General features: G+C 36.6%; 3 protein-coding genes across 3 annotated transcripts in view; 1 reads left to right on the top strand and 2 right to left on the bottom strand.

Annotated features, from left to right (window-relative positions):
• LOC107725751 (diacylglycerol kinase delta-like) overlaps positions 1 to 9,792 on the bottom strand; it is a 30,651-nt gene extending 20,859 nt beyond the window's left edge. Inside the window, exon 1 of the mRNA XM_016535137.1 lies at positions 9,500 to 9,792. Within this exon, the coding sequence (XP_016390623.1) occupies positions 9,500 to 9,625 (126 nt within the window). The 5' untranslated portion in view covers positions 9,626 to 9,792. The remainder of the gene's footprint in view (positions 1 to 9,499) is intronic.
• A 5,795-nt stretch (positions 9,793 to 15,587) lies between these two features.
• Positions 15,588 to 20,331, top strand: LOC107725771 (complement C1q and tumor necrosis factor-related protein 9-like). The gene is made up of 5 exons (XM_016535167.1): positions 15,588 to 15,660; positions 16,523 to 16,790; positions 16,880 to 16,960; positions 17,529 to 17,609; positions 17,701 to 20,331. The coding sequence occupies exons 1-5, from the start codon at positions 15,640 to 15,642 to the stop codon at positions 18,591 to 18,593; spliced, it is 1,344 nt and encodes a 447-aa protein (XP_016390653.1). The 5' UTR covers positions 15,588 to 15,639; the 3' UTR covers positions 18,594 to 20,331.
• A 1,383-nt stretch (positions 20,332 to 21,714) lies between these two features.
• LOC107725750 (arrestin red cell-like) overlaps positions 21,715 to 26,926 on the bottom strand; it is an 8,310-nt gene continuing 3,098 nt past the window's right edge. The window contains exons 3-11 of the mRNA XM_016535136.1: positions 25,861 to 25,905; positions 25,573 to 25,772; positions 24,961 to 25,034; positions 24,620 to 24,757; positions 23,645 to 23,722; positions 23,504 to 23,518; positions 23,374 to 23,426; positions 22,404 to 22,407; positions 21,715 to 21,927 (exon numbers count right to left, since the gene is read on the bottom strand). Coding sequence (XP_016390622.1) covers positions 21,834 to 21,927; positions 22,404 to 22,407; positions 23,374 to 23,426; positions 23,504 to 23,518; positions 23,645 to 23,722; positions 24,620 to 24,757; positions 24,961 to 25,034; positions 25,573 to 25,772; positions 25,861 to 25,905 — 701 coding nt within the window. The 3' untranslated portion in view covers positions 21,715 to 21,833. The remainder of the gene's footprint in view (positions 21,928 to 22,403; positions 22,408 to 23,373; positions 23,427 to 23,503; positions 23,519 to 23,644; positions 23,723 to 24,619; positions 24,758 to 24,960; positions 25,035 to 25,572; positions 25,773 to 25,860; positions 25,906 to 26,926) is intronic.

Here is a 26,926-nt window from a genome sequence, read left to right as displayed (position 1 = left end):
TGGATTTGTTTCAGCTTTTGTCTTCTCCAGATGTTAACTGATGGACTGGAGTGGTGTGGATTACTTGTGGATTATTGTGATGTTTTTATCAGCTGTTTGGACTCTCATTCTGACGGCACCCATTCACTGCAGAGCATCCATTGCTGAGACACTGATGCAATGCTACATTCCTACAAATCTGATGAAGAAATCTACATCTTGGATGGCCTGAGAATGAGGACATTTTCAGCAAATTTTCATTTTTGAATGAACTATTCCTTTAACAGGCTTTTATTGGCCATTAATTTCACCTAAATACTGTGACATTAGATTAGTTTCACGTTTATATTTTCAGCTACTCATGAGTAAGAGAGTGTGTTAAGAGATGTATAAATAGCATTTGAGCAGCAAAAAAGTAGATAAGATCAATTCATTTCAGTTTGCGTCAGTTCATGAGTGAGTCAAACAAATAGTTTACATTATTATTCACAAATGTCCACAGAGGCTTGCATTCCTCATGTTTAGTGTATACCTTTATGTATTGTTATATAAATAAAAATGCTGAAATATTCTTGTTAAATCAGCCAGTGTGAAAAAGTGCCTTGTTTGTTTATTTTTATCGAGATTTTAAATGCACTTTGCAAAAAGATCTTATTTGTTAACATCAGTTAAAGCATTAGCCAACATGAACTAAAGGACAATACATTTTTTTGAGAAAAAATGAGAAATACACTTCTACAGCGTGAATTATTCTTTGCTAATGTTAGTTAATAAAAATACAGTTGTTCAGTGTTTGTTCATGTTAGTTCACAGTGCATTAATTAATGTTAACTTTTAATTGTAAAAATGCATGAAAATGAACTCGGATCAATAAATGCTGTAAATATTTTTCATTGTTCATGTTAACTAATATAATTAACTAATGTTAACAAATGAAACCTTATTGTAAGTTTTACCAATATTTTGAATCTCTTTTGCAACCCATTTAAAGCCCTTTATGTAAATAAATTAATTAATTAATTAATACATTTGTTAGTAAGTATGTAAATATCAAATACAATTAAATGGAAATTATTGAGATACACTTTAAAAGTCTGGGAGCACATTAAAAATCAGGGATTCAAAACCAGATTTAAACCTAAAAAGAAAGGTTTTAGGAGTTTAAAGGATTTAGATGAAAGAAAGACATTTGTTCATTTCAGCTCTGTTAATAAAATGACCAAAAAAACCTAAAACAAACCAGAAATTCATGCAAACTGATATTATCAACTACATTTTTATACTGAAAATAGAATCGTTCACTAGTGGCCTGAAACGTCAGGAACTCAAACTTTTTCAGCTATATCACAAAAGCCAAACCAACAAGCATTCAAAGGCCTAAAATAGCATGTGTGTGTGTGTGTGTATGTGTGTACAGGTATATATGGTTTATGAGGACACAAATGTGTATAATGACATGGGTACTACAACGTAAACATGGTTTATGAGGACACTTCCTGTGTCCCCGTAAAACAAAAGGCTTAAAAAACATACAAAACGGTGTTTTATGAAATTCAAAAACTTGCAGCAGTTTCCTGTGAGGGGTAGGTTTAGGTGTAGGGTTGGTGTAGGGCAATAGAAAATACAGTTTGTACAGTATAAAAACCATTACGCCTATGGAGAGTCCCCGTAAACCACAAATACAAGTATGTGTGTGTGTGTGTGTGTGTGTGTATGTGTGTGTGTATGTGTATGTGTGTATGTGTGTGTGTGTGTGTGTGTGTCTACATCAACTTCCCAGTCCGTTTCCTCCAGCTGCTGACAAAGACCCTCTGTTCCCACATGGATAAAAATAACTCACGCCTTTCCTCGACCAGCACACACACACACACACACACACACATATAAACCGATCATATTATTCATTTCACAGAGTACACAAGCTGCCTCATAAAACCAACTAAAATATACAGACACACGGATCAGCTGACACGCAGCGGAAGAGAGACAGACTCACACACACACACACACACACACACACACAGAGAGTCAGTGTGTGTCTGGTTAATGTCTTTGATGTAGATCTTGAAGCCACTTTTATCCCTCACACAAACACACATTATCAGCGCTGTCGTAACACCAGCTGAACCGTGTCATACGACTCAAAGAGCTTTTGGGGTTCAGTTACATAAGCTGAACACATCCTGTTTTAACACTTTAACACACAGCTGCCACACTAACCTAATAAAGCACCTAAAGAACTATCAGTTTCAGACTAATCTAATGCTTTTCACTACGCTTAACCCTGCGTTAAAGCAATAGTTCACCCAAACATGGAAATCTGCTGAAACGGTCCTCACCCTCAGGCCATCCAAGATTAGGATGAGTTTGTTTCTTCATCAGATTTGGAGAAATGTAGCATTGCATCAGTGTCTCAGCAATGGATGCTCTGCAGTGAATGGGTGCCGTCAGAATGAGAGTCCAAACAGCTGATAAAAACATCACAATAATCCACAAGTAATCCACAGCACTCCAGTCCATCAGTTAACATCTTGAGAAGACAAAAGCTGAAACAAGTCCAGCATTAAGACGTTTATACTTTAATTTCTGGCTAAAATAGTCCATAATCTATAATAACGCTTCCTCCAGTGAAAAAGTGGTCTGGTGTGAATCAGGAGAGAAATCTGCACAGATCAAGCACAGACCTAAACAAATATGTGGCTGGATTTTGATGTGAGAGACAACAGCAGATGCACTTTTTCACTGGAGGAAGCGTTATTATGAATTATAGACTCGTATTTTAATGCTGTCTTTTAATGTCTTAATGCTGGATTTGTCTCAGCTTTTGTTTGGCTTAGTGTGTATTAATTATAAAAAGCTTTACATAGAAGTAATAGAAGTTTATGGTATGCTCTAATTCACACAGCTAATTAAAAGTGTGTGTGTGTGTGTTGTTTAGACAGACCTTGGCCGTCTGAGCGTAGTACAGCGTTCTTCCCCGCAGTTTAAAGTAACGTCTCTTCCAGCGCTGAAAATTTGTCTGTTTCATTAACTTTCCCTCTTTTAAAATCGTCTAGAAGAAGCGAGAGAGAGAAAAGTATGTGAAAATTCCTTTCGTTCCAGTCACCCTCGTTCATTTACGTAATAAATGTCCTCCTCGAACGGCTCTTTACACATCATTACATCTCCCACAAACCTTTAATGGAATTATATTTTTACACCAAGAAACCACACAACTTCACTCCAACCTCAGAAACACACACACACACACACACAATCTCTCTCTCACACACACACACTCACACACACACACACACACACACACACACACACACACACACACACACAGCCTGCAGTTCCATGTTAGTCCTAAAGGGAGCAGCAGAGCTCAACACATCTCACTCTAACATCTTATTTCTAATTTACAAGCATAACTATTAATATTGTTCATATTTAAGATTGATTCCGGCAGTGTTTGTGCTCCAGACATGAATGATTCCTCAAAACATATGTGTTATTTTACTTTACTAAGTAATCAGACGCACCATTTTCACCCACTAGATCAGAAAACTGAAAAAAAATCCCACAAACACAAATTGAAAGAGGGTCTACAAACCATAAAAATTTAGTTTTCATTCAATCTCATCGTGCATTACACAATTTTAAACATACTGTACAACAGCAAACACACACTTAAATAAATCGGACGCAGGATGCTGCAAAATTCAGACTTTTAAAAAACACATTAAAAAACATTGATCAAATTTAACTCCAGGAACAGGTTGATAATAATGCATCATATCTTTAAAACTCAAGGTCGCTACAGTGAGAAAAAGCGTGCAAACTTTTCATGCATAAATATTCAGCAAAGTAATGAGACAAATGCACAAATGCAACTCTATCCGAAAGCTTTACAAGTCCACAAAACACACCGAACATCAGGCTGCGTGCAGGATTCAGAGCACAGACGGTCAGTATGGTTGGTTTTATTTAAATGCATTGCCATATCAGCATCACAAGCAATTACAGATTCAGCATTCAACAAACTTTATCATAAATACAAGCACCTAGAATAAAAAAAGACTAAACCATTTTGCATATATGATTCTTTAAATGCACTTGAGATAAAGGTTTTTCTGGGTCCATCTTACAAAATATGCACAGTCAGTCAATATGACTAAGTATCATAAAGCAGCACAAACACAAACATTCAGAGAGTGTAACAGACTAACCTGGCCCCTAGTGCAATCCATGAGACACCGGTCAGAGCGAGAAGCGTCTGACTGACGTGAGGGTTCTACGCCACACACACATATACACACACACATACACACACACACACACACACACACACACTCATGCTGGTTTCCGCTGACAGTAAATGCCCTTTTCTCTGCCACTGAAGGCACCTGTCATTTCAGCTCACACACACGCGATGAAGTCTAAAACACACCCCACAGGAAGCTTGACCCGCTTGTGCAGTGCTCAGGCTTTGAGAAGAGCTACCAAAATAGCTCACTCCAAGCCTTGATGCAGATAATAGAGCCATTTCCTAACCGCACGCTAACTTTACATCTTTACATCCGCGTGCGCTGCAGCATGAATGACATGAGCATTTGATGCCGTTTTTAATGAACTCAGGATTTAATCAGGGTTATTAACTAAAACAAATTAAAAAAAATTTGATTAAAATAAACATTAACTGAAATAAAATATTAAAACAAAATCTAAAAAAAGTACTAAAATAAAATAAAAAACCTATAACAAAATTATAAAAACTATCAAAAAATATAGATATATTTAAAAAACAAAAACACAACAAAATTACTAAAACTTTAACTAAATTTAAAATGGAAATATTAAATATAAAAATAAAATCCAATACAAAATATTGTTCATATATTAATATCATTATCCAAAGCTAAAACCAAAAACATTTACATTACTTGAAATGAAATAAACATTCACTGAATTAAAATAAATTAAAATAAATAATAAAAGTAAACTTTTGTCAGCTAGTTTCCAGGGCAACATTTCTCATTTTAATTAAGTTTATGTTGAACTACTAAAATAACTAAAACTACAACTAAGAACTAATCAAATAAAAACTATTTTAAAACAAAAATAAAAAACACAACAAAATTACTAAAACTTTAACTAAAATTTAAAATGAAAACAGAAAATATAAAAATAAAATGTCATTCAAAATATTATGAACTTATTAATATCATTAACTAAATCCAAAAAACATTTTCATTACTTGAAATAAAATAAACATTAACTGAAATAAAATCAAATATAAAAAAAACAAAGGTAAACTTATTTTTTCAGCTAGGTGCCAATGCAAAAATTCTCATATTCATTAGTTTATGTTGAAGTACTAAAATAACTAAAACTAAATAAACTAAAACTAAGAACTAATATTCAATAAAAACGATATAGACTTATTTTAAAAGAAAAACACAATTAAAATAAAAATGAAAACAGAACATTTAAAATTGTATTCAAAATATTAACAAAAACTAGTATATGATGCTAAAATAATACTGATTTTAATAAACTGAAACAAAGCCTGTGCGGTACACCACACAGAACCACTATTTACAGTATATAAAGAATATATTTACACGTGAATGTTTGCACTGATTGTCCTGTATAACTTTTGAGCTTTTTATAAAAGTTAAAACATGGGATGTCAAAACCTGTCAGGTAACAAGTTAGTTGGACTGGATGAACCGAAATCTCATATTTTAGCCAGAAGCGACTGGCTAATGCTGGATTTGTTTCAGCTTTTGTCTTCTCCAGATGTTAACTGATGGACTGGAGTGCTGTGGATTACTTGTGGATGTTTTTATCAGCTGTTTGGACTCTCATTCTGACGGCACCCATTCACTGCAGAGCATCCATTGCTGAGACACTGATGCAATGCTACATTTCTCCAAATCTGATGAAGAAACAAACTCATCCTAATCTTGGATGGCCAGAGGGTGAGTTTACTAAGTCATTTATCCAAAGCATTTCCTAAATAATGTAATTCAAATGTAAATATAGATGATTATAGCAAGAATCTCAGTAATACTGTGTCCAACAGTCCTCTAGATTTACAGCTTGCAGCTGTGCGACAGTAATCCGTCTGATGAAGGGCTGAGCGTTCCTTGAATCACAGCTGTGAAAACTCATAGTGTTTTTACTCTCATAAAGATGCTTTTCAGCAAACCAAGCGAATGCTCTGAAATCACAGATTCACCTGCTGGTCAAACGTGACCTTTCAGTGGACAGATGCCTGCGGTTACTGTAGCGAACGCTTTCATCTCACCTCTGTCTGATCAGACTCAAAGAGGCCATGACCTTTCTCCTTTCTCCCCCCACCACAGCGCAGCGCAGCACACAGACGTGATGACAGTACAGGGGCGAGACACGGCTTCCTCTTCTCAGAATCCAGCCCAGAGCCGCAGCGGCGTTTACAGGCCGGCCTTGTTGCAGAGGAGCCTTTGGCCACCCACGCGTTAGTGCTACCTTAACTAATGCGCACTTCCTGTAGACTTCAAGGAATAGTGCACCTAAAAATAACAAAGCGTGTCATCATTTACCCTCATGTCCATGCCTTGTCCCTACACACTTGGGTCAAAGACGTAAAGGGGTTTTCAAGCATCAAAAGAACAAAAGTGCAATACCGCTTTTAAACTTTCATCCATGCATTAGAATGTGTTGTGTCTAATTTTATTTTTTTCTGAGCAAAAGTAATGACTATCATAAATTTTTTCCATGATTTACTGAAGACACCCACTAAAATGTCAATCGGTGTAACAATAGTTCAACAATAAATCAAGTCAGGCGTATTTAGATCAAGAATGACATTAAAAGACTCTATTTAAGGTTTACAGCCTCCAAAAACTATTTAATTATTATTTTAAATCTTTACCACGATCCTTCAAACCACTAGGTTTTATCAAAAAAAAATTCTTTTATATTTGTGACCCTGGAGCACAAAAGCAGTCTTAAGTCGCTGGGGTATATTTATAGCAATAGCCATTGTATGGGACAAAATTATTGATTTTTCTTTTATGCCAAAAATCATTCGGATATTAAGTAAAGATCATGTTCCATGAAGATATTTTGTACATTTCCTACTGTAAATGTGTTAACTTAATTTTTGATTAGTAATATGCATTGCTAAGAACTTCATTTGGACAACTTTAAAGATGATTTTCTCAATATTTAGATTTTTTTTTGCACCCTCAGATTCCAGATTTTCAAATAGTTGTATCTCGGCCAAATATTGTCCTATCCTAACAAACCATACATCAATGGAAATATTATTTATTCAGCTTTCAGATGATGTAGAAATCTCAATTTAAAAAAAATTACCCTTATGACTGGTTTTGTGCTCCAGGGTCACATATATTTTAATAAGTACAGGTCAGAAAAAAATATGTTGTTTCATTTTTACATAAATATATGTGAAAAGAAAATGGAACAATGATAATGGAACATTTTTCCACTCATATAATTTGCAAAAGTTATTTAAAACATTAAAGCACATACTTTGCTTGCATTTAATATGCTTTCTATGCGTATAAAATAACTTTTGCTGTTAAATACGCAATCAATTGAATGGTCCAGAACAGAAATCTGAAGCCAGGTTCATAATTATTGTCTAATGTTGTTGACACATTAGAGTTAAAGGTGTTTACAGAAGGGATTTTGGATTTCTCTTTTTATCACTGAATAAATCAGGAAATACTGTCAACAGCCAGAAAACAAATACATTTATACTATGCTTTAGGAATAAAATGTTATATAAATCAAGATGAATCATATATGAACAAACCCCTCAGTATAAATACCTTCAGAATATAGAGAAATAAATTCTATAAGTGCTGCTGAAGTGGAGGAGGAAACTCTTTTTGACAAAACGGCCTTAAAAGATATGCATTATAACAGCCGCAAATAGATCAAATGTAATAAAATACACTTAAATGTGTATTTAGTATGTTTCGTTTCCACTAGTCTTAAAGAAGAATGTTATAGAAATCTCCAAAACTAAACCAGTTCATGAAAAAAACAAGGCTTTAGCCTTAATCACACAGAAGCACTTTCCTCTGACTCTGGCTGTGAATTGCCCTTCAGCATCATATACTCGGTTAGTTTTCTAGGTGAAAGATATTAAACGATAAATCACAGACACCATAAGAGCATATGAATGATGCAAACGCAGATCATCTCCGGTCAGTCCTGAGCAACAGAGCATCATCTCACAGACCGGATACAAACAGGCTTTTGAGGCTCTCTCAGATACACAATGCTTTTCATAGCAAGCTAATGATATTTACAGAAATGCTGTATCTTAACCATAAATCTAGACCTCATTCACACAGAAAGCAGCTGATATTTATAGATGGCTATACATTTTTTTTATTTTTGAGTCTTTCGAATAGGGCAATCGGGATATGCATTCACGAAACCAGATCCAACATACAAGAAGAATGCACTAAATCAAAGAATTCTGTCAAAATGGCAAGCTCAAGCTTTCAGGAAGTGAATTCTGCAAGAACAAGTTCTCTATCACTTTATCTTACGCTTCGCTGTTTGTCAGTAACGGAACAAGCTCAAAATGTCAACACTGTTAATATGATTCTGATCGCAAACACTGATTTTTAATAAGTGAACAGTGATAACTCATAATTCAACCTTTGGTTTGCCAGCTCAGATCCTGAAGCTCAAACCTTTACAAAAAGCCAGAGTTACTGTAGTTATTATTACTAAAATGCACACATGACATTAAATTTGCCTCATTGCCCGACCTCATTTTACTTTACATATAGGCTACTTTTGATGACAGTGGAGGTTGATACAAGTTACCACAGCTTTACAGTAATAATAATAAATGATAACTATGACATATGGGCATAAACTATGATTAAAAGAGGGATTTTCTGTTAGGTTTGAGCTTGTAAAATGAACCGGCCGACAGAAAGAAATAGTGCCTTTCAAAATGAACTACGGTAGCCAGTTTCCACCAAAATTAAGATATATTTGCACATATTTTGTTACTGATAATAATATGCTTTATAATAAATTAATACGTAATTTCCTTAAAAACCGCCTCAATAAATTTTCTATTGTTTCCTCCTTTTTAGTATTATTTATGTCTATATTTTTACTATAGTAAAATAACTGCAGCAGCAACTGTTGTACTGCGGCAGAAACAAAGTATGGTCATTTTTTGTAAGGGAATTTGTGTTTGAATGTAACCGCTGCGCTGCAAATGTTACAGTGTTTCATTTTCAAAAGCACAGATTCCGAACAAACGGTTACAATGTAGCGCTACAGCCGACCGCGCGCGCTCATCATCACAGAGCCGCGCGGTTCTGTTACATTCACCCGCGCTCGTATCAGCGACCGGTGTCGGTGTCGGTCGGAACCGGAGGGTCTGGACACGCAGGAAACGTCGCGGATCTCGGACGGGCCGGCGGCTCGGTCTGAAGCGCTTTTCTCTTTGGAAAACCGACGCTAAACACACACGCACGTGCTATATTACCTTGCTCCGGATCTGACCGGACGTGGAGACCTTCCGAATGAGCTTCTGCGGGGAGCCGTGCTCCTGCTCCGGCTCACTGTCCGACGATTCGGCCTCGGCAGCGGCAGCAGCACCGACCGCCGCCATCCTACGCTCCAGCCCCCGGGACTCACACTCACGGACGTGTTCCAGCGGGACCGGCCTCACAGCGCCGCCGCACGGACAGACCGAGCACTGCAGCCCGGAGAGCGGGAGAGTGCGCCGCCTACCGGACAGAGGAGCTACAGCTGAGACGCTGTACTAAACGAGTGACCCCCGACACATTTGGACCAGTGTTAATTTTGACAGCAAATTTTGATTTAGTTTTAGTCATAGTCCTTTGACTAAAATGCCATTTAGTTTTAGTCATATTTTAGTCATCTGAATTATTTTTAGTTTTAGTCTAGTTTTAGTCGACTAAATATCATAAGATTTTAGTCGATTAAATCTACAGTAAATTTAGTCGGCTAAAATCTAATGGGTTTAGTTACAGTGTAACCTAATGCATTTATTAAGCATTTCTCGCCACGCAGCAAATTCGTTCTGAATGAATCTCATCCCAAATCGTCCCTCCCTAACATTTTCGTCTCGTTTTTATTAGTTGATGAAAATGTCAATAGATTTACGTCATAGTTTTTGTCATTCAAAAAGAGTTTTAGTTCGTTATCGTCTCGTTGTCATCTGTGAAAAAAATGTCATTGACGACAATTATGACGAAAATTATTCGTCAACGAAATTAACACTGATTTGGACGCACAGGCAGCGTTGGGGAGTAACTAGTTACATGTAACGGAATTACGTAATTTAATTAACTGTAATCTGTTGTGTGTAATTAAATTACAGCTACTTATGAAAATGTTAACGATTACAAAGGGGGTTACATCTGAATATTTTCACACACATACAGATTTGATTGATTTCTTTCCCAAATTGCATTGACTGCTCTAAAATATGAGACACCAATGTTTCAGGAGTTGACAACACAGAATATGACACATGCTTATTTGATAACGTTTTATTTGGGTTTGTGTATGCTTTATTTATATTATTTTTTTAATTAACTGATTTTATTTTGTTAGATGCCAGTGTTTCCTGTCATGCAAAGATTTGATTTCAAAAACAGTATCATAACTATTAAACTTATGATTTTAAATCTGTATTTAACCTCATAATGACCTCAAAGTAAAAAGAGCTGCTAAAGTCTGATTTGTGGTGGCTGTGCTTTAAAATTGTATTATTATAATCTTAATTCAAGTGAAGAAGATTTTGAAAGTCTGACAGTAATCAGTGTTGAGCACTACATTCGTTCGAAATTTAAAACGTAATCAAAATTAATCAGTTACATTACTATAATAAAGTAACTGAAATCGTTACACTACTTATTACATTTTAAATAGGGTAACTTGTAATCTGTAACCTATTACATTTCCAAAGTAACCTTGTCATCCAGCAAACAGGGAACGTTCATAACGTTCAGGGAAGTTAATTCTGAAAGTTATGAACAAATGTTCTTCTAACGTTAATGGAATGTTATCCGTTCTTAAAACATTAGCACATCAATTGTATTCATACGTCATTCGTGCACGTTTTTTTTTTTGTTCATCTAACGTTTTAAAATGTTACTACTTGTTTCAGAACGTTCAGAGAACATTCAAAAGTAACATTCCCATAATGTTTACAAAACAATCAAATGGAATATTTCCTTAACGTTCATGCAACCAAGAAAAAAAAAGTTTTTAAAACATTAAAAAAATTTGACATTTTTTAAATGTTTAGAGAACATTCAGAAATAATGTTTTCATAAATGAATGTGAACATTACAACTTATATTTGTAAACTGGGATTGCATTACATTACAAAAAGCTAAGTAAGATACCATAAGCATACCTTCAATTAAAAAGAAGTTTGTACCATTTTACATGTTAAAACAATAGATAAAGTGTTTGAAATAAAAGCCACTTTGTGTTTATGAAACATTTATGGAACATAGTTCAACTGCCTTCATACACTAACTAAAAATCACAAAACACAGCTGATTAAAAGCAAAAATGAAGCAAATCACGCCTGTGAAAAAGTCTTCTTGTCTGAATCAGGAGAGAAATATGCAGAGATCAAGCATCTGACGGCACCCATTCACTGCAGAGGATCCATTGGAATCAGTGCTACATTTAAGAACAACCCTGTCGAATAATGGATTAAAAAATCCGACATCTTTTCAGGACGTGAACTTTACAAGGAAGTGTGCCTCGTCTTTTTTTTTATATCACTTTATGTATTGTTTTGGATATCATCATTTTTAAAATCATGCACAATTTTACTTGACGTCATACATCCATAGAGTCAGCTTCAGCTGTTTCTTCAGGAGATTGATGGATGTTTCGAGAAAAAGCTGTGGACGTTAAAAGCACAATAACAATCACAACAGCCTGAAGCAAAATGTTGAACCTGAGGTTATGGAACAGTCTAGAATTTAATACCGAGAGTGCGTGTTTCCTGTAAATATACACCCTAATGTAATCAATACAGCAATGATTGCTGAGTGTGTAACTGTAGACTTGATCCTGATGGGTTTTGGGGGGGTTACGCAGCACATACGAATTCCTCATAAAGACAACAAACACAGAGCGACCGTGTAAAGAAGCGCAGGACAGCAGAAACAGGGTCAGGAGCTGGGCGGTGCTGTGAAGAAGCGGCCATGGCTTTGTTTGTGTTTGTGTGTCCAGTTTCACATCTGTGTTTCACATCTTGCCAATGCATACTTCCTCAGTAACGCACACTAGCTCTCATTAAGATGCATCCCCTTGACATAATAACACATTCTTTCCAAACAACACTGTGTCTCCTTCAGTAACACACTCAATAATTCTCTTTCACAAATATGCACAAACACACACCTTTTACAGTAATCCACTCTTTTACATGATGGGATCTGATCATGCATAATGTGTATGTGTGTGTTTTACCACGCGTTATGTGTGTTATTTGTTACATAAACACCTTTTTATGTCCACTATTGTCTGGAAATTAGAGTCAAGTCAAGTCACATTTATTTATAAAGCACTTTATACAATGCAGATTGTTTCAGTGCAGCTTCACAGTAATAAACAGGAAAATTACAGTGGTAATGTTGCTAAATGAATCAATTATTAAATGACTATTAAATGCTGTATGATGCTGTGAAGCAGTATACACTGTAAAAAAAAAAAGTGGTAAATAAAAACAAAGATTATCAGAGCACTTTTTACAAGGAAAATACCATTTCAGTCTTCATTCATTCACTATTACTTGCCATTTCTTTGTAATTATTTGTAAATGTTACTAGGAATTGTTTCAACACCACCATTTTTTTTCAGTGTCATTATTCAGTTCAATGTTGATTCATCTCAGTTCAGTTATAGTGTTAATGTTACAAATTTGTCAATTATGAAAAATTCAATTTCAGAAGACAATAGTGTCATTATTCAGCTCAATTCAGTTCAGTTTCAATTATGCAACAACTTCAAAAACAGCATGTGAATCGGATTCAGATCAGGCACAAAGGATGCATATTTCCCAAGCTAATTAATTGGGGAATTCCCATTGATTTCCATTGTTCTAATGTCATCAAGGAAGATCTGAAGACACACCTCTTTTGCAAGCACTGAACTCATCCACAACCATAAACAAATGCACTTGTTCTCTCTTTTCTGCATTTCACTTCTGTTTCTGCTGCTATACTGATCAACTTTATACTTTAAACCAAGCATTGCGTTCTGCAGATATTATATTTGTAAGTTGCTTTCGATAAAAACTTCCGCAAAATGTATAAATGTACACAAATACATCTTTTGGTATAGATATTTAATACGTGAGTTTAAAGAGTATTTGACCCCTGTTGTGTTGGGGTCAATTTGACCAATAACTCGATTTTCAAACTGCTTAAACTATTTATTTCTTCTTGAAATTTGGTGGATATTTCTTATTTAGGGTCATGAATGTGCATGCAAAGTTTCGACGCATAGATGTGTTTTGAAAAGGCTATACAAATTTTGTACCCCTATTGTTTTCAATGCATTTTGCCAAAAATCAGCACAAGTGTCGGGCAAAAAAAAAAAAAAACAGAAAACCTTTACTGTAACTTGTCAAACCCTAAAATATGGAAAACATGACTTATGTGATTAAAGACTCAAAGCTTACTCGAAATTCATTCATCTTTATCTTAAATCCTTGTTTTTTACTTAGTTGAGTTTCACAGTCAAAAACATCTGTCGGTTGTTAGTTTGGATCACAGTTACTGAAAAGAAGTGTGAGAAACCTTTAGCCTCACAGGGATTTGAGAAAGAGACATAAAAAGGCAGAGGAAGTGCAAATAGCAATAAATACTGCTTACACTAATACAAAGATACTTTCTTGCACCTCAGTGTGTAAAAAGTCATTACAAGTGGTCATGACTACTCATTCTTTAATTCTGTGTCTGTGCAGCTAATTTTGAACAAAAATATCTGGGTCGAATTGGCTCCTAACACAATAGAAATAACACAATAAAAATTATTAATAAATTATTAAATTCCTCTTGTATTTTGTGACAAGCTACAATAGAGGTTTTCTGTTTTTACATGAATCTTTAGTATTTTTCATAGTGTCATTTTTTGGCAAAATGCATGGAAACCAATGAGGGTCAATTTGACCCACAATAAAAAAGTTGTACCCAGTTTGTGAACACAATCTAAAGGAATAAAGGAATACAGACGCCCTTGCATTAAAGCCTTTACAATGGAAGTCAAGATTGCACTGGGAAAAACCAACTTTTCATAATGTTCACATGATGCACATATGGATAACAGGGGGTGAGACAGTTATTTTTTGGCCTTTTAAAAGCTATTCTGTAAAACACACACACACACACACACACACGTATGACATAACCACCTAATCAACAAAATTGTCAAATAACAAAATATTTTGCTGTTTCTTTGTAGAGCGGCCTTGAAGTCCTGAAAGTGACTTTGTATTTAAAAATAAACAAATAAATTAATAATAAATTTTAATAATTTTAATAATTGTAATAATAATAATTATTATTATTATAACAAGAACACAAGCTACACATTACTGTAAACACCATTTTCTTGTTTGTTCTTGGTCGAGATGCTCAAACAAACAGTGAATATTTTGAAAGCCACATTGTGTCAACAAACGACTTATAGTTGATAAGTATGCAAAATATGCAAACTTATAGTTTCTGCATAATAATCTGGGAGGAAATGACAGTCAGAATTGTATGAGGCAACACTTTACAATAAGGTTTCAATTGCTAATATTAACTATAGTAGTTAACCCGAACAATATTTACATAATATTAACTAAGATTAATAAATGCTAAGTTCAAAACTTCCTAATACATGATTAAAACTTAAAGTTGTATCTGTTAACATTAGTTAATGTTGTGTGAACTAACATGAACAGTAACATTTTTATTACCTAACATTAACAAAGATTAATAAATTCTGTAAAAATATATTGTCCATTGTTAGTTCATGTTAGTTAATGCATTAACTAATGAGACCTTATTTTAAAGTGCTACCCTGTATGAAATAAATAGCACAGCTATCACTCTTCAATAAATTCAGTGTGGCGCTACAGCTGTCAAAATAAAAGATTAAGACAACAAATGTACTGCTGCATTATGGGATACTCTTCACAGATCTGTGATAAGATATTCTAGGTATTACTTGTTACATATATTCTGTTGACTGGTTCTTACAGAAAGAGAATCCTCTGTGTTTGTGTGAGTGAGAGATCTGACCTGGATCGGGTCGGAGGCCTGCCGTGTTCCCATGCTTCCCTGTATTATAAATCATCTCCAGAGACGCATCCGCTCTCTCCTGTTACAGTCCTGACGGAGCCGCGCCTGCTCTCACACTGCTGTGTCACTCACACAAAGGCAGTTTTCTCTCTACTGTATTATTACTCATGATATTCTGGGCCTAATGAGGTCGCAGAGAATGCAGAGAGAAAAAAAGTCCAACTCCCAGCGGTCAAATACACACAAACACACTCACGCAGGTACAGGTATATAAGTGTAGGTCGTCAGGACATCAGAGATTTTTTCACACACTTGACCTGGACTAAGGAAGAGCAAGATGCTGTATCGCTGGAACATGGTGGGTGATCAATCTGTCCGTCCGGCTTATCTAACTGCCGTTAATTGACGAAAATGACATACAGAATAAAAACAAAAACAATGCTAAATAGTGTTAAATATTTAGTGTTGTAGCTTAGTATTTGCATATTATTAAATTTCCTATATTATGCTTTATTGGAAATTGCTAGTTGCTAAATTTCACAAATATTTGTGAGCCTGGAGCACAAAAGCAGTCTTAAGTCGCTGTGGTATATTTGTAGTAACAGCCAACAATACATTGTATGGGTCAAAATTATAGATTTTTCCTTTATGCCAAAAAGCATTAGGATATTAAGTAAAGATCATGTTCCATGAAGATATTTTGTAAATTTTCTACCGTAAATATATCAAAACTTAATTTTTGATTAGTAATATGCATTGCTAAGAACTTCATTTGGACAACTTTAAAGGCGATTTTCTCAATATTTTGATTTTTTTTGCACCCTCAGATTCCAGATTTTCAAATAATTGTATCTCGGCCAAATATTGTCCTATCATAACCAACCATACATCAATGGAAAGATTATTTATTCAGATTCCAGATGATGTATAAATCTCAATTTCGAAAAATTGACCCTTATGACTGGTTTTGTGGTCCAGGGTCACATATTAAGAAACATGACATTTTGATGTAGAAAGTCTGAAAAGCATTCTCTTGTTGAATGTACTCCGATAATCTTTTATTTAAAAAAACAATGCAGCTAGCAACCACCCAGAACATCCTTGTACCTATCAAGCAACGCATTGAAATTAAACATTCTTGATTTTCTTGCTGTGAGACAGTGACATAATATTTTAAAGCTACTCTGTAATTAGATTTAACTCTATAATTCTGCCTACAGGACATGAGGAGTATCGTGGGGGTGTTGGTGTGTTTGTTTTTCGGCCAGTGTGCTTTACTGCCTGGCTCCCGTGCAACAGAGTTTGGGTTACTGCCCAATGACACGCAGGGACAAACGGGATTTTCGGAGCCTGATTTATCCTATTGTCAGATGATTCTGGAAGCTCCAGTTCCACCCACAGCAGACCAGGTTCCCTGGTTCTGCATCTGCTCCGCTTGCTCTGGAAACAGAGGCCAGAAAGGAGACAGAGGCGACCGCGGACTGTCAGGTACAAACTCCACACACAGCATTTTCTCACTCATACTCTGTTTGTTTATTATTGTCAAGCGTTTTAATAACTGCATCTGCTACACACAGGAGTTCCTGGTAGTCCAGGTCCAAGAGGTCTCTCTGGGCTTCCCGGCCGTCCAGGATTCACAGGACGTCCTGGCATAAAGGGTGAGACTCAACAACAAGTCTCGTACTATGCATTTTACTTCACTATGAATGTGTGTGAATCAGTGTTGGGAAAGCTAGTTTGAAAGTGTAGCTTCCCATGGTACAAGCTCCTTATGTGAAGTTTCCTGCTTATAGTGGAGAAACTACTTGCTTTGGATGTATTTCCCAAAAGCATTGTAAGCTTAAAGGGACAGTTCACCCGAAAATGAAAATTCTGTCATCATTTACTCACTCTCAAGTTTCTTTCTTCTGTTAAACACAAGAAAAGATATTTTGAAGAATGTTGGTAACCAAACAGTTGCTGGTAGCCACTGACTTCAATAGTACTGGAAAAAAACACTATGGAAGTCAATGGCTGCCAGAATCTTTTTGGCTACCAACATTCTTCAAAATATATAATCCCATACAGGTTTGGAACAACTTGAGGGTGATGACAGAATTTTCATTTTTTGGATTAACTATCCCTTTAACTAGATCATAGAGACCATGGTCAGCATGTTATTCTCTAAAACTGGTGTTTAAATCGATTGAGTTAACTGTGGTAGTAATGTAATTCACACACCCACAGGTGAGAAAGGTGACGCAGGAGATAAGGGTGACCTTGGTTACCCTGGAGTTTCAGGGCCAAAGGGAGGCAGGGGATTCAAAGGTCAGTGAATCTTCGCTAATGTATTACCATTTACATACACACAATGCCTATTATGGGCCTTGGTGACCATTTTTGTATATGTGCTTCTCAGGTGAGAAGGGTGAACTTGGTCTGGAAGGTCCTACGGGAGAACAGGGTCCAAAGGGAGATGATGGTCAGTGCCCAGAAACCTGTGAGCCCATACCTGGGCAGGCAGGTGAACCGGGTCTTCCTGGCCCTGCAGGTGCACGGGGGTTACCTGGATTGAATGGAGACCTTGGTCCCAAAGGGATGAAGGGTGATCCGGGTGTGGTGGGGGAGCGTGGCCTTCCAGGTGTACCAGGGGGGAAGGGTGACCAAGGTCCACAGGGCCTGTGCAATTGTAAGGATGGGGCTCAAGGAGCCCAGGGTCAAACAGGTCAAAAGGGTGAGAAGGGAAACTTGGGTCCGACAGGGGAGCAGGGTACAACTGGAGCCACAGGACCTAAGGGTGATCAGGGAGATATGGGAATGACTGGTATGCCCGGACCTTGCTCACCCACTGTGCAATCTACTTTCTCCGCCGCTTTACTCACCTCCTTTCCTCAACCAAGCCGCCCAGTGCCTTTCAAACGTGTCATCTACAACTTAAACCTGCACTACAACCCTGATAATGGCGTCTACACTGCCCCGGTTAACGGAACCTACGTGTTTAGCTACCATCTGCAAGTGTCCACCCGTATGCTAAAGGTCGGACTCTTCCACAACTTCGAGGCCGTGGTGAGGACAACTACGCCAGTGGAAATGAACACCGCCTCTCAGCAGGTGGTGCTGAGTCTGAGCCAGGGTGACTGGGTGTGGGTACAGGTGAAAGACATCACCACTAACGGCATGTACACTGGCTCCGAGGCCAGCAGCACATTCAGCGGGTTTTTGTTGTACCCAGACAGATGTGATGACATGTTTGGAAGAGATTACACTGAAAAGTCGTTCCCTGATCAAGACATTCCCTTTGGAGGTCCATAGAGACCCACATGTATACCTTACCCTCTTACACTACACCTTAAACTTTTAACCAAACCCTACATTCTAAACCACCACCTACAGTCCAGATGCCAATCACGCTCCTGGAGGGTTACCATCCCGCAGATTTTAGCTCCAACCCTAATCAAACACAACAGCTAATCAAGGTGCTCAGGATTACGTGAAAGTAACAGGCAGGTCTGTTGAAGCAGGGTTGGAACTAACGACTGCAGGAAGGTAGCTCTCCAAGAGCAGGGTTGGAGACCCCTGGCCTTAGACCCTAAACTCTTAGTCTATATCCTGAATTCTACAATTGTAAGCCAAACTCTTAACCTGCACCCAACCTTCTATACCTAAACTTTCCCTATTCCCTAGACCTACACCCAGAATTCTGAATCTTCACCCAAACTTTTAACTGCACCCTAGACCTACACCCATCATTCTAAACCTAATCTTTTATCAACTCCCTGGACCTGCACCTTAATGTTAACCTACACTTAGCATTCTAAACCTTCGCCCAAACTTTTAACTGCACCCTAGACCTACACCCATCATTCTAAACCTAATCTTTTATCAACTCCCTGGACCTGCACCTTAATGTTAACCTACACTTAGCATTCTAAACCTTCGCCCAAACTTTTAACTGCACCCTAGACCTACACCCATCATTCTAAACCTAATCTTTTATCAACTCCCTGGACCTGCACCTTAATGTTAACCTACACCCAAGACAACACAACACTCAAATAAGCATTAAAATAGATTTATTATTCTAAACCTTCACCCAAACTTTTATCTACGCCTTAGACCTACACCCATCATTCTAAACCTAATCTTTTATCAACTCCCTGGACCTGCACCTTAATGTTAACCTACACCCAACATTCTAAACTTTTAACTACACCCTACATTCTAGACCCACACCCTAAACTCTTAACCAAACCTCTAAAATGATCCACTTCTCAACCTCAACCCCAAAACCTGAAGCCCTAGTTTTTCTATAATATTCCACATGTAGATTCTATTTTAAGTCCACTTTGTGTAGTTTGAATGTAGAAGCAAACCTTTGGCTGAAAGCAGGGCCTTCTAGTTCACATGTTTGGAATTACTTAGTTCTCCAGGTGGATATGTGCGGTGTTTATTCACAGTGCATGTCTCGTAACTTGATTAGCTGTATTATGCCCCCATCAATACACAGTGAGGTGGATCAGTTGGGAGGTTGCTCCCTTGACAGATATGTTTTCAGCCGGATGTTTGTAAAGAATGAAAACTGAGCAGGAACGCACCAATCAGCTGTTATATCATCCTTCCAGCTATTCAGTGGACACACACTGTGAATAAAAGTGAAAATGAGAACAGGAAAACTGGGTGGGCTGGTGCATGTATGTGTGTCTCAAGATAGGTGAGTGGAGAGAAGTATTTGAGAGGTACAATAAAGAGAGGTGTTGTCTTACACAATTGAAGTGTTAAACACCTGTTTGAGAGAGAGAAAGAGAGTCTCTTTACTTTGGGCTTTTGAGTATGGATTATTCAGACACACAATATTATGTTGGGAAGCCTCTTATGGTGTTGCCTATATGGGTCCAGGGAAGAGGGGGCCCACCCATAAAAATGTTGTTCTGGTCGCTGTGAATTTTAGCAATGACCCTGCAACATTATGACATAACACAACATGTTCATGCTCATGTTCTGTGTATTGATTACCCTTATATTTCCAATAAACTGTAAACTACTAATCCGACTCCTTGTTTTTGGTTGTTTTTCCAATTAAGACTAGTCAAACTAGTTCCATCTGACTAATTCTGATCAGACCAAGATCCACAAGGCACTACCTGAAAAAAAAAACCTTGTAAATGACCAATGTTTGAACATTAATTGAATATTTAATTCGGCAATTTTAAAATACAACAGCTCTGTTCCAAAACCTAGTGAGCTGGCTTGCTTCTAGTGTCTACTTAGGCAGCATTCTAACTTAACATCTTTTAAGTGACTAATTTTGAATACTGTAAATTATTTGAATAATATAATTTTGAATAAAATAAAATATGAAAAATACTTGGCAACTGACAAAAACTTGTTGCACTCAAATAAGCATTGAAATAGATTTATTACTGTTAATGCAACAAGAAATGCTGCTCAACTGAAACACAGATCATTAAAGGTAAACAGGTTTGAGTTTATCTCTGCTGCCATATGTTAAATGTAGGGTCGTGTTCCATCAGGCCATGAGAGTCTTTGGTTAAATAAACTAATTTTACAAGACTTTACCACGTTATATGCTACAGGTCTTTGATGATTGAAAATGATTGAAAATGACCAGTCCTTTGGTACAGAGATCATGTAAACACAGCTGTTTTGCGGTCACAAATAGTTTAATTAAAGCTCAAAGCATTTAAAGAGCAAATAACAACAGAACAACAGAATTTGCATCTTTAAAAATGTACACTGCAACTAATTTACTGTGCAATACATCCATTTGTGACAAATAAAATGTACTATATATCAGTTTATCCTTACTGAAAGCTCTAGAGTTATAATTTCAGTATTCTAAGAAGTCTTTTAATCTAAATTGGAATAATGTTATCAGAAGTTTTAGGGGGACTTTTTTTGGTTCTTACATGTTAAAATGCAAATATTTAGCGGCCACGATTAATTTAACTACAATATCCATAATTATTTGCAAGGAATATATCGAGACTGCAGGATAAATGGTAATTTGGCCAATTGTTTTTTTCTCACCAGGATTAAAAAATAATCTTGCATTAGGGCACATCACATCTACCAAACCTTAAAGGGTTAGTTCACCCAAAAATGAAAATTAGCCCATAAATTACTCACCCTCAAGTCATCCTAGGTGTATATGACTTTCTTCTTTCAGACGAATCCAGTCGGAGTTATATAAAATATTGTCTTTGATCTTTCAAGAAGTTTCATGGCACCCAGCGGGTGTTGCATGCATCGGTCCAAAAGCAGTTAAATAAAATTTAATAAAAAATTAAGTGCAACACCCGCTGAGTGCCATGAAACTTCTTGAAAGATCAAAGACAATTTTTTATATAACTCCGACTGGATTCGTCTGAAAGAAGAAAGTCATATACACCTAGGATGGGCTAATTTTCATTTTTGGGTGAACTAACCCTTTAAGATGCATCCATAAATGCTTATGAATCTTTAAACGCACAAGTCTGCCTACACAAAACACTTATACGTGTCATCTGTGAGCACTTTCCATGGAGAAGGCTCTCAAGGCTCAGCCGGAGATTCGTCATCGTCGCCGATGACTCCTTTCAGATAGGAGCGTTTAAACTCCTCGAACACCAGGTCAGTTGTGTCTTCACTAAACACACAAAGAGACAAGAAACTCAATCAACGCCGATAGACTCGCAGATGTGAAGATGAAGAGGAACAGTAAATCAGAAAACAGAGACAAAGGTGTTCTATGTCAACGACACACACCCCTGTTCTGATGTCAGAGTACAGTTTCTATTGAACACTAACAACAGATTTACTGAAAGAACGACGCTAAACTGGGGCTCCACACAAGAGACCGATTGCATTTAGATGGGACACCGATATCGCCGAACAACTTTCCCTTCCCAGAGCCAGCGCGGATCGTTTATCATCTCAAGAGTGTGCACGATGTTGCAGATTAAACACAGGGAAGTGAACACCACACAACACGTGGAATCAGAGACACAAGGACTCTATATGGAGGGTATTATATTACAGATATAGCATAAGATCACATGAACCCCACAGAATATACACCCAGATAATGGACAATCACAGTGGAAAATTATAACTGTTTCTCACCTCTCTTTAGGACGAGGAGAACAGGGAGAAAAAAGAAAGTAGATAACATTCAGTGATTATCAGATCAAGTCGAGTCGCATTTATTTCTGTAGTGCTTTATACAATACTGATTGCTTCAAAGCAGGAAAATGACAGCGTTAATGTTGTAAAATTCATCATTTATGAAACAAATGACATTTCAGTTTTAAAGCAGCTTCAATTCAGTTCAATTTTTGTTCTCATCCGATAGCGTCAGTGCATATAAATGGATAATATTATTTAATATTAACTGTCTTTTAAATCCCATTCAAATTCACAATAACATGACATCAGAAGATAATTTGACTCATTAGTTTGTAAAAACTAAAATCATGCTCACAGTAATGCACTTATCAGGGTTATTATCATTAACTAAAATAAAACCATAAAAAAAAAAAACATTTTCTTACTTGAAATAAAATAAACCTTAACTGAAATACAATAAAAATATATATATAAAAAACTTAAATTAATTTTATTTCAGCTAGTTGCAAAGGCAGCTTTTCACATTTTCATTAAGTTTTAACTTGATGCACTAAAATAACTAAAACTGAAATAAAAATTTACAAAATCTACATAGACATATTTATAAACAAAAATTAAAAAAATTGCAAAAAATGTCAAATTAAAATGAAAACAGCAAATATAAAAATAAAAACAAATAAAAAATACTAATAATGATACTAAATAACACTGCCACATATATTGGAAGTTAATATGAGCACTTACATTTTTTTCCTGTGTATGTTAATATGAGTTTAGGTGGATGAACGTCTGGTTATTCATTGCTGATCACATAATGTATGTGAGTGAGATTTGCTCCATGTACTGTAGTATTACTGTGTGTGCATTTAATTTAAATTATTTTAGAAACTGAGGTATGATTTGAACTCATGTTCTGTGATGAAAATGAATAGCTGTAAAATCATGTTTGGCAATGTGATCAGCTCACCAGGATAAGGTTTGGGATGCATGAGTTTGAAGGGAACCTCCACGGCAACTTCACTGAAACACACACAATTACATCTTACAAACGTACATACTCACAAAGTCAAGACAACTTTACTGGATTCAAGACTCACCTGGATCCAACGATGCTGTAAGATAGCGGAAATGAAGCCGTTAGCTTCTGAACACTCAGCAAAGCCTTTCCTCAACCAACAGATATTAGCTTGGTTCGCAAATGTATGAACCTAAACTCAAAACAGCTCATGTTCACTCACCCGGCTGCATTACTTTTCACCACCACCCTATAGGCCACCAACATGCCCAGAATCTCCTTCAGAACTTCATCCTTTACACTGCAGAGAATATTATAGAACAGTTCAGCCAAAAATGAACATTTGCTAAAAATGTCCTCACCCTCAGGCCGTCAAAGATGTAGATGAGTTTGTTCCTTCATCAGATTTGTAGATATGTAGCACTGCATCAGTGTCTCAGCAATGGATGCTCTGCAGTGAATGGGTGCCGTCAGAATGAGAGTCCAAACAGCTGATAAAAACATCACAATAATCCACAAGTAATCCACAGCACTCCAGTCCATCAATTAACATCTGGAGAAGACAAAAGCTGAAACAAATCCAGCATTAAGACGTTTTTAACTAAAATACGAGTCCATAATCCATAATAACGCTTCCTCCAGTGAAAATGTGGTCTGGTCTGAATCAGGAGAGAAATCTGCACAGATCAAGCACTGTTTAAACGGCTCTAAACAAATATGTGGGAGGATTTTGGTGTGAGAGACAACAGGAGATGGACTTTTTAGCTTTTGTCTTCTCCAGATGTTAACTGTGGATTACTGTGATGTTTTTATCAGCTGTTTGGACTCTCATTCTGACGGCACCCATTCACTGCAGAGCATCCATTGCTGAGACACTGATGCAATGCTACATTTCTCCAAACCTGATGAAGAAACAAACTCATCTTAATCTTAAACTATTTCTTTAAGACAAAAACATTTATGGTTTTATCAAATTATCCATGAACACTGAAAAAATTTGTAGGATTTACTTTGTTGCAACTTCTGAGTCAAAATTGTTCCAATTACAAAGAAACAAGAAGTAACTGAATGAAATGTGAAATTTTGAAGCAGAAATCTAAAAATAGTAAATAGTTTTTATCTTGTAAACATACTCCATTCATTCTTATTTACAACTTTGATAAATCATTTGTGACAGTGCTGAATGATCCGCACTCACATGCTGGAGGAGGCCAGGTTAGTGTCCTCATGCTTTAGTTTTCCATCCAGAGCGAGTCCCAGTCTCTCACGGTTATTGTCCAGTAGAGGACAGAGGGTGTAAACCTTCTTCAGACTCGTACCAGACGGCACAGTGTCCCTGTGACATCAGAATCAGAACACAAATGATACATATGTAACATTCTGATAGTGACATCATAAAGCTGAGACTCCCTAAATGATACATTTGAACCTAGTGTGCACTTTAAGGCATCAGATATGCGCTTCACAACATAAAAAAGCTTCAAAATATTCCTAGTCCTATCTGAGAAATCAGAATAATGCAGAATTATTATAATATACCTCATTTCAACCAGAATCTTAAGTAGTGCGTAATCTTCAAATCCCAGAATGCATTGCGACAAATCAAATGAACCCTTTTCAAATCCAAGTAAACTATAGTAGGGTAAACTTCTATAGAGGTACACGAGAGATTATCTAATATCATTTTTGCTTTCCCATGTCCTCGAACAGTGAAAAAGCGTTCCCACGACTTTCCAGAAGAGGAAGAAAATGCGGAGAGATGGATTACAGCAGTTACAGTAAAGAAAGACGTCAGATTTACAGTCACTCCCTCAGAAACTCTATTAGAAATCCTATCGCAGCAAGGTTGACCCTTTTTTTGGTAATTAAATGCCAGGGTAATATTACACAGGGTAATATTAATGATGTATGGTGATATATAATATGGTAAGTATGGTGATATACACTACCTTTTGGGGTCAGTAAGATTTTTTTTTAATGTTTTTGAAAGAAATCTCCTATGTTCATCATTTATTTGACCAAGAAAAACTGTAATATTGTGAAACATTATTACAATTTCAAATAACTATTTTCTATTTCGTTGGCAAATAACTAGTCAGCACAATTATTGTGCTGTTTTCATGAATAAAAACGACCCTGAATGACTCTCACCTCAAAGAAGAAGGGGTATGCGTTGTCTCCGAGTTTGCGCAGGATCTTGTCCTGTACTTTTGTGTGAATGCTGCGTTCCTTGTCCTGCAGAGGAGGATAGACCTGTCGAGAGCACAGGAAGATATCCCTGCGAAACGCCATCCCCAACACGTCCATATCATCCCGACCGTACCGGAACATACAGGACAGCATGACATAGACTAGAGGAGACGAACACACAGACTTTAACTCATCGACACAGGTGTGAAAGCAGCTCCGCACTGCCATCTGTCTGTGAACGAGTCTCACCTTTCTTTCCTTTCACCTGCTCGGGGTCGATCAGCACAACACCATCTGACACACACATGAGAGAGACTATCAGTAGATCAGATTCATTTAACCCTATAAAGTCTACTGTATCATGCAAATTAAGGTCTCTAAATGATCAACATAATCAAACTCTACTGTTTAACCTGTTTCACACAATCTCCTCCATGTCTTCTGTTGTCTGATTGAGAGTTTAGAGTTTTGTATCCAGTCAAAGCTCTTTTAGTGTAATTGTAGAAACGCTTCATGTGTCTTTCTGCTGTCAAATCCTGACTGATTTTGATCAAGTAAAGGTCAGAATAACTGCAGTAATATCTCCAGATGAACACTTACTGGACTGAAGCAGCTCAGCTTTACGTGATTCTCCATCAGTCATGTTTTAGAGTCTCAAATCTGATCATAGATATATATATGACCATTAAAAGATATATATATGACCATTAAAAGACACCAGAGAACCACAAATAGGCACATTTGTTGTTAAATTATTGAAATATTAAGTTGGACATTGGGGTTCGGCTGGCACAACAGAAGTTGGAACTTCTGCCTTTTTAAAAAAAATAAAATAAAAATAAGCATGACATCATATTCTGTTGCCCATATAGTCACAGTTTGCATTGTTACTATCAAAGTCTGGTGTGGACGCACGTTGAGAGCCGTGATTTGCATGTGAGCTGTGATGAGTCTCTGAATAAAATTTAACTGTTTTTCCTCTATATTCTCACTACATCAGACTATATGAGCCATAAAAGCCTGATGGATCAAATATGATACTCAACAAAAACCATATTTTAAGATTTTTTAAAAATATTTTGTCTAAAGGTTAAATAACTTCTTCCATATTTAAAAAAAAATTATTTTTCTGAATTATTTCATATCTCAGGCTTCACGGTGTTAAAATAATTCAAAGTTTTGCAGTGGAGTAAATGGAATTGATTAGATGATTTCATTATTCATTTGTGACCCTGGAGCACAAAAGCAGTCTTAAGTCACTGGGGTATATTTGTAGCAATAGCCAAAAATACATTGTATGGGTCAAAATTATAGA

This window comes from Sinocyclocheilus rhinocerous, unplaced genomic scaffold (assembly GCF_001515625.1).
Source record: "Sinocyclocheilus rhinocerous isolate Xijiao unplaced genomic scaffold, SAMN03320098_v1.1 scaffold215, whole genome shotgun sequence".
Taxonomy (NCBI): Eukaryota; Metazoa; Chordata; class Actinopteri; order Cypriniformes; family Cyprinidae; genus Sinocyclocheilus; species Sinocyclocheilus rhinocerous.
The sequence above is the reverse complement of the archived record's forward strand: the minus strand, read 5'-3'. Positions and strand labels throughout refer to the sequence as shown.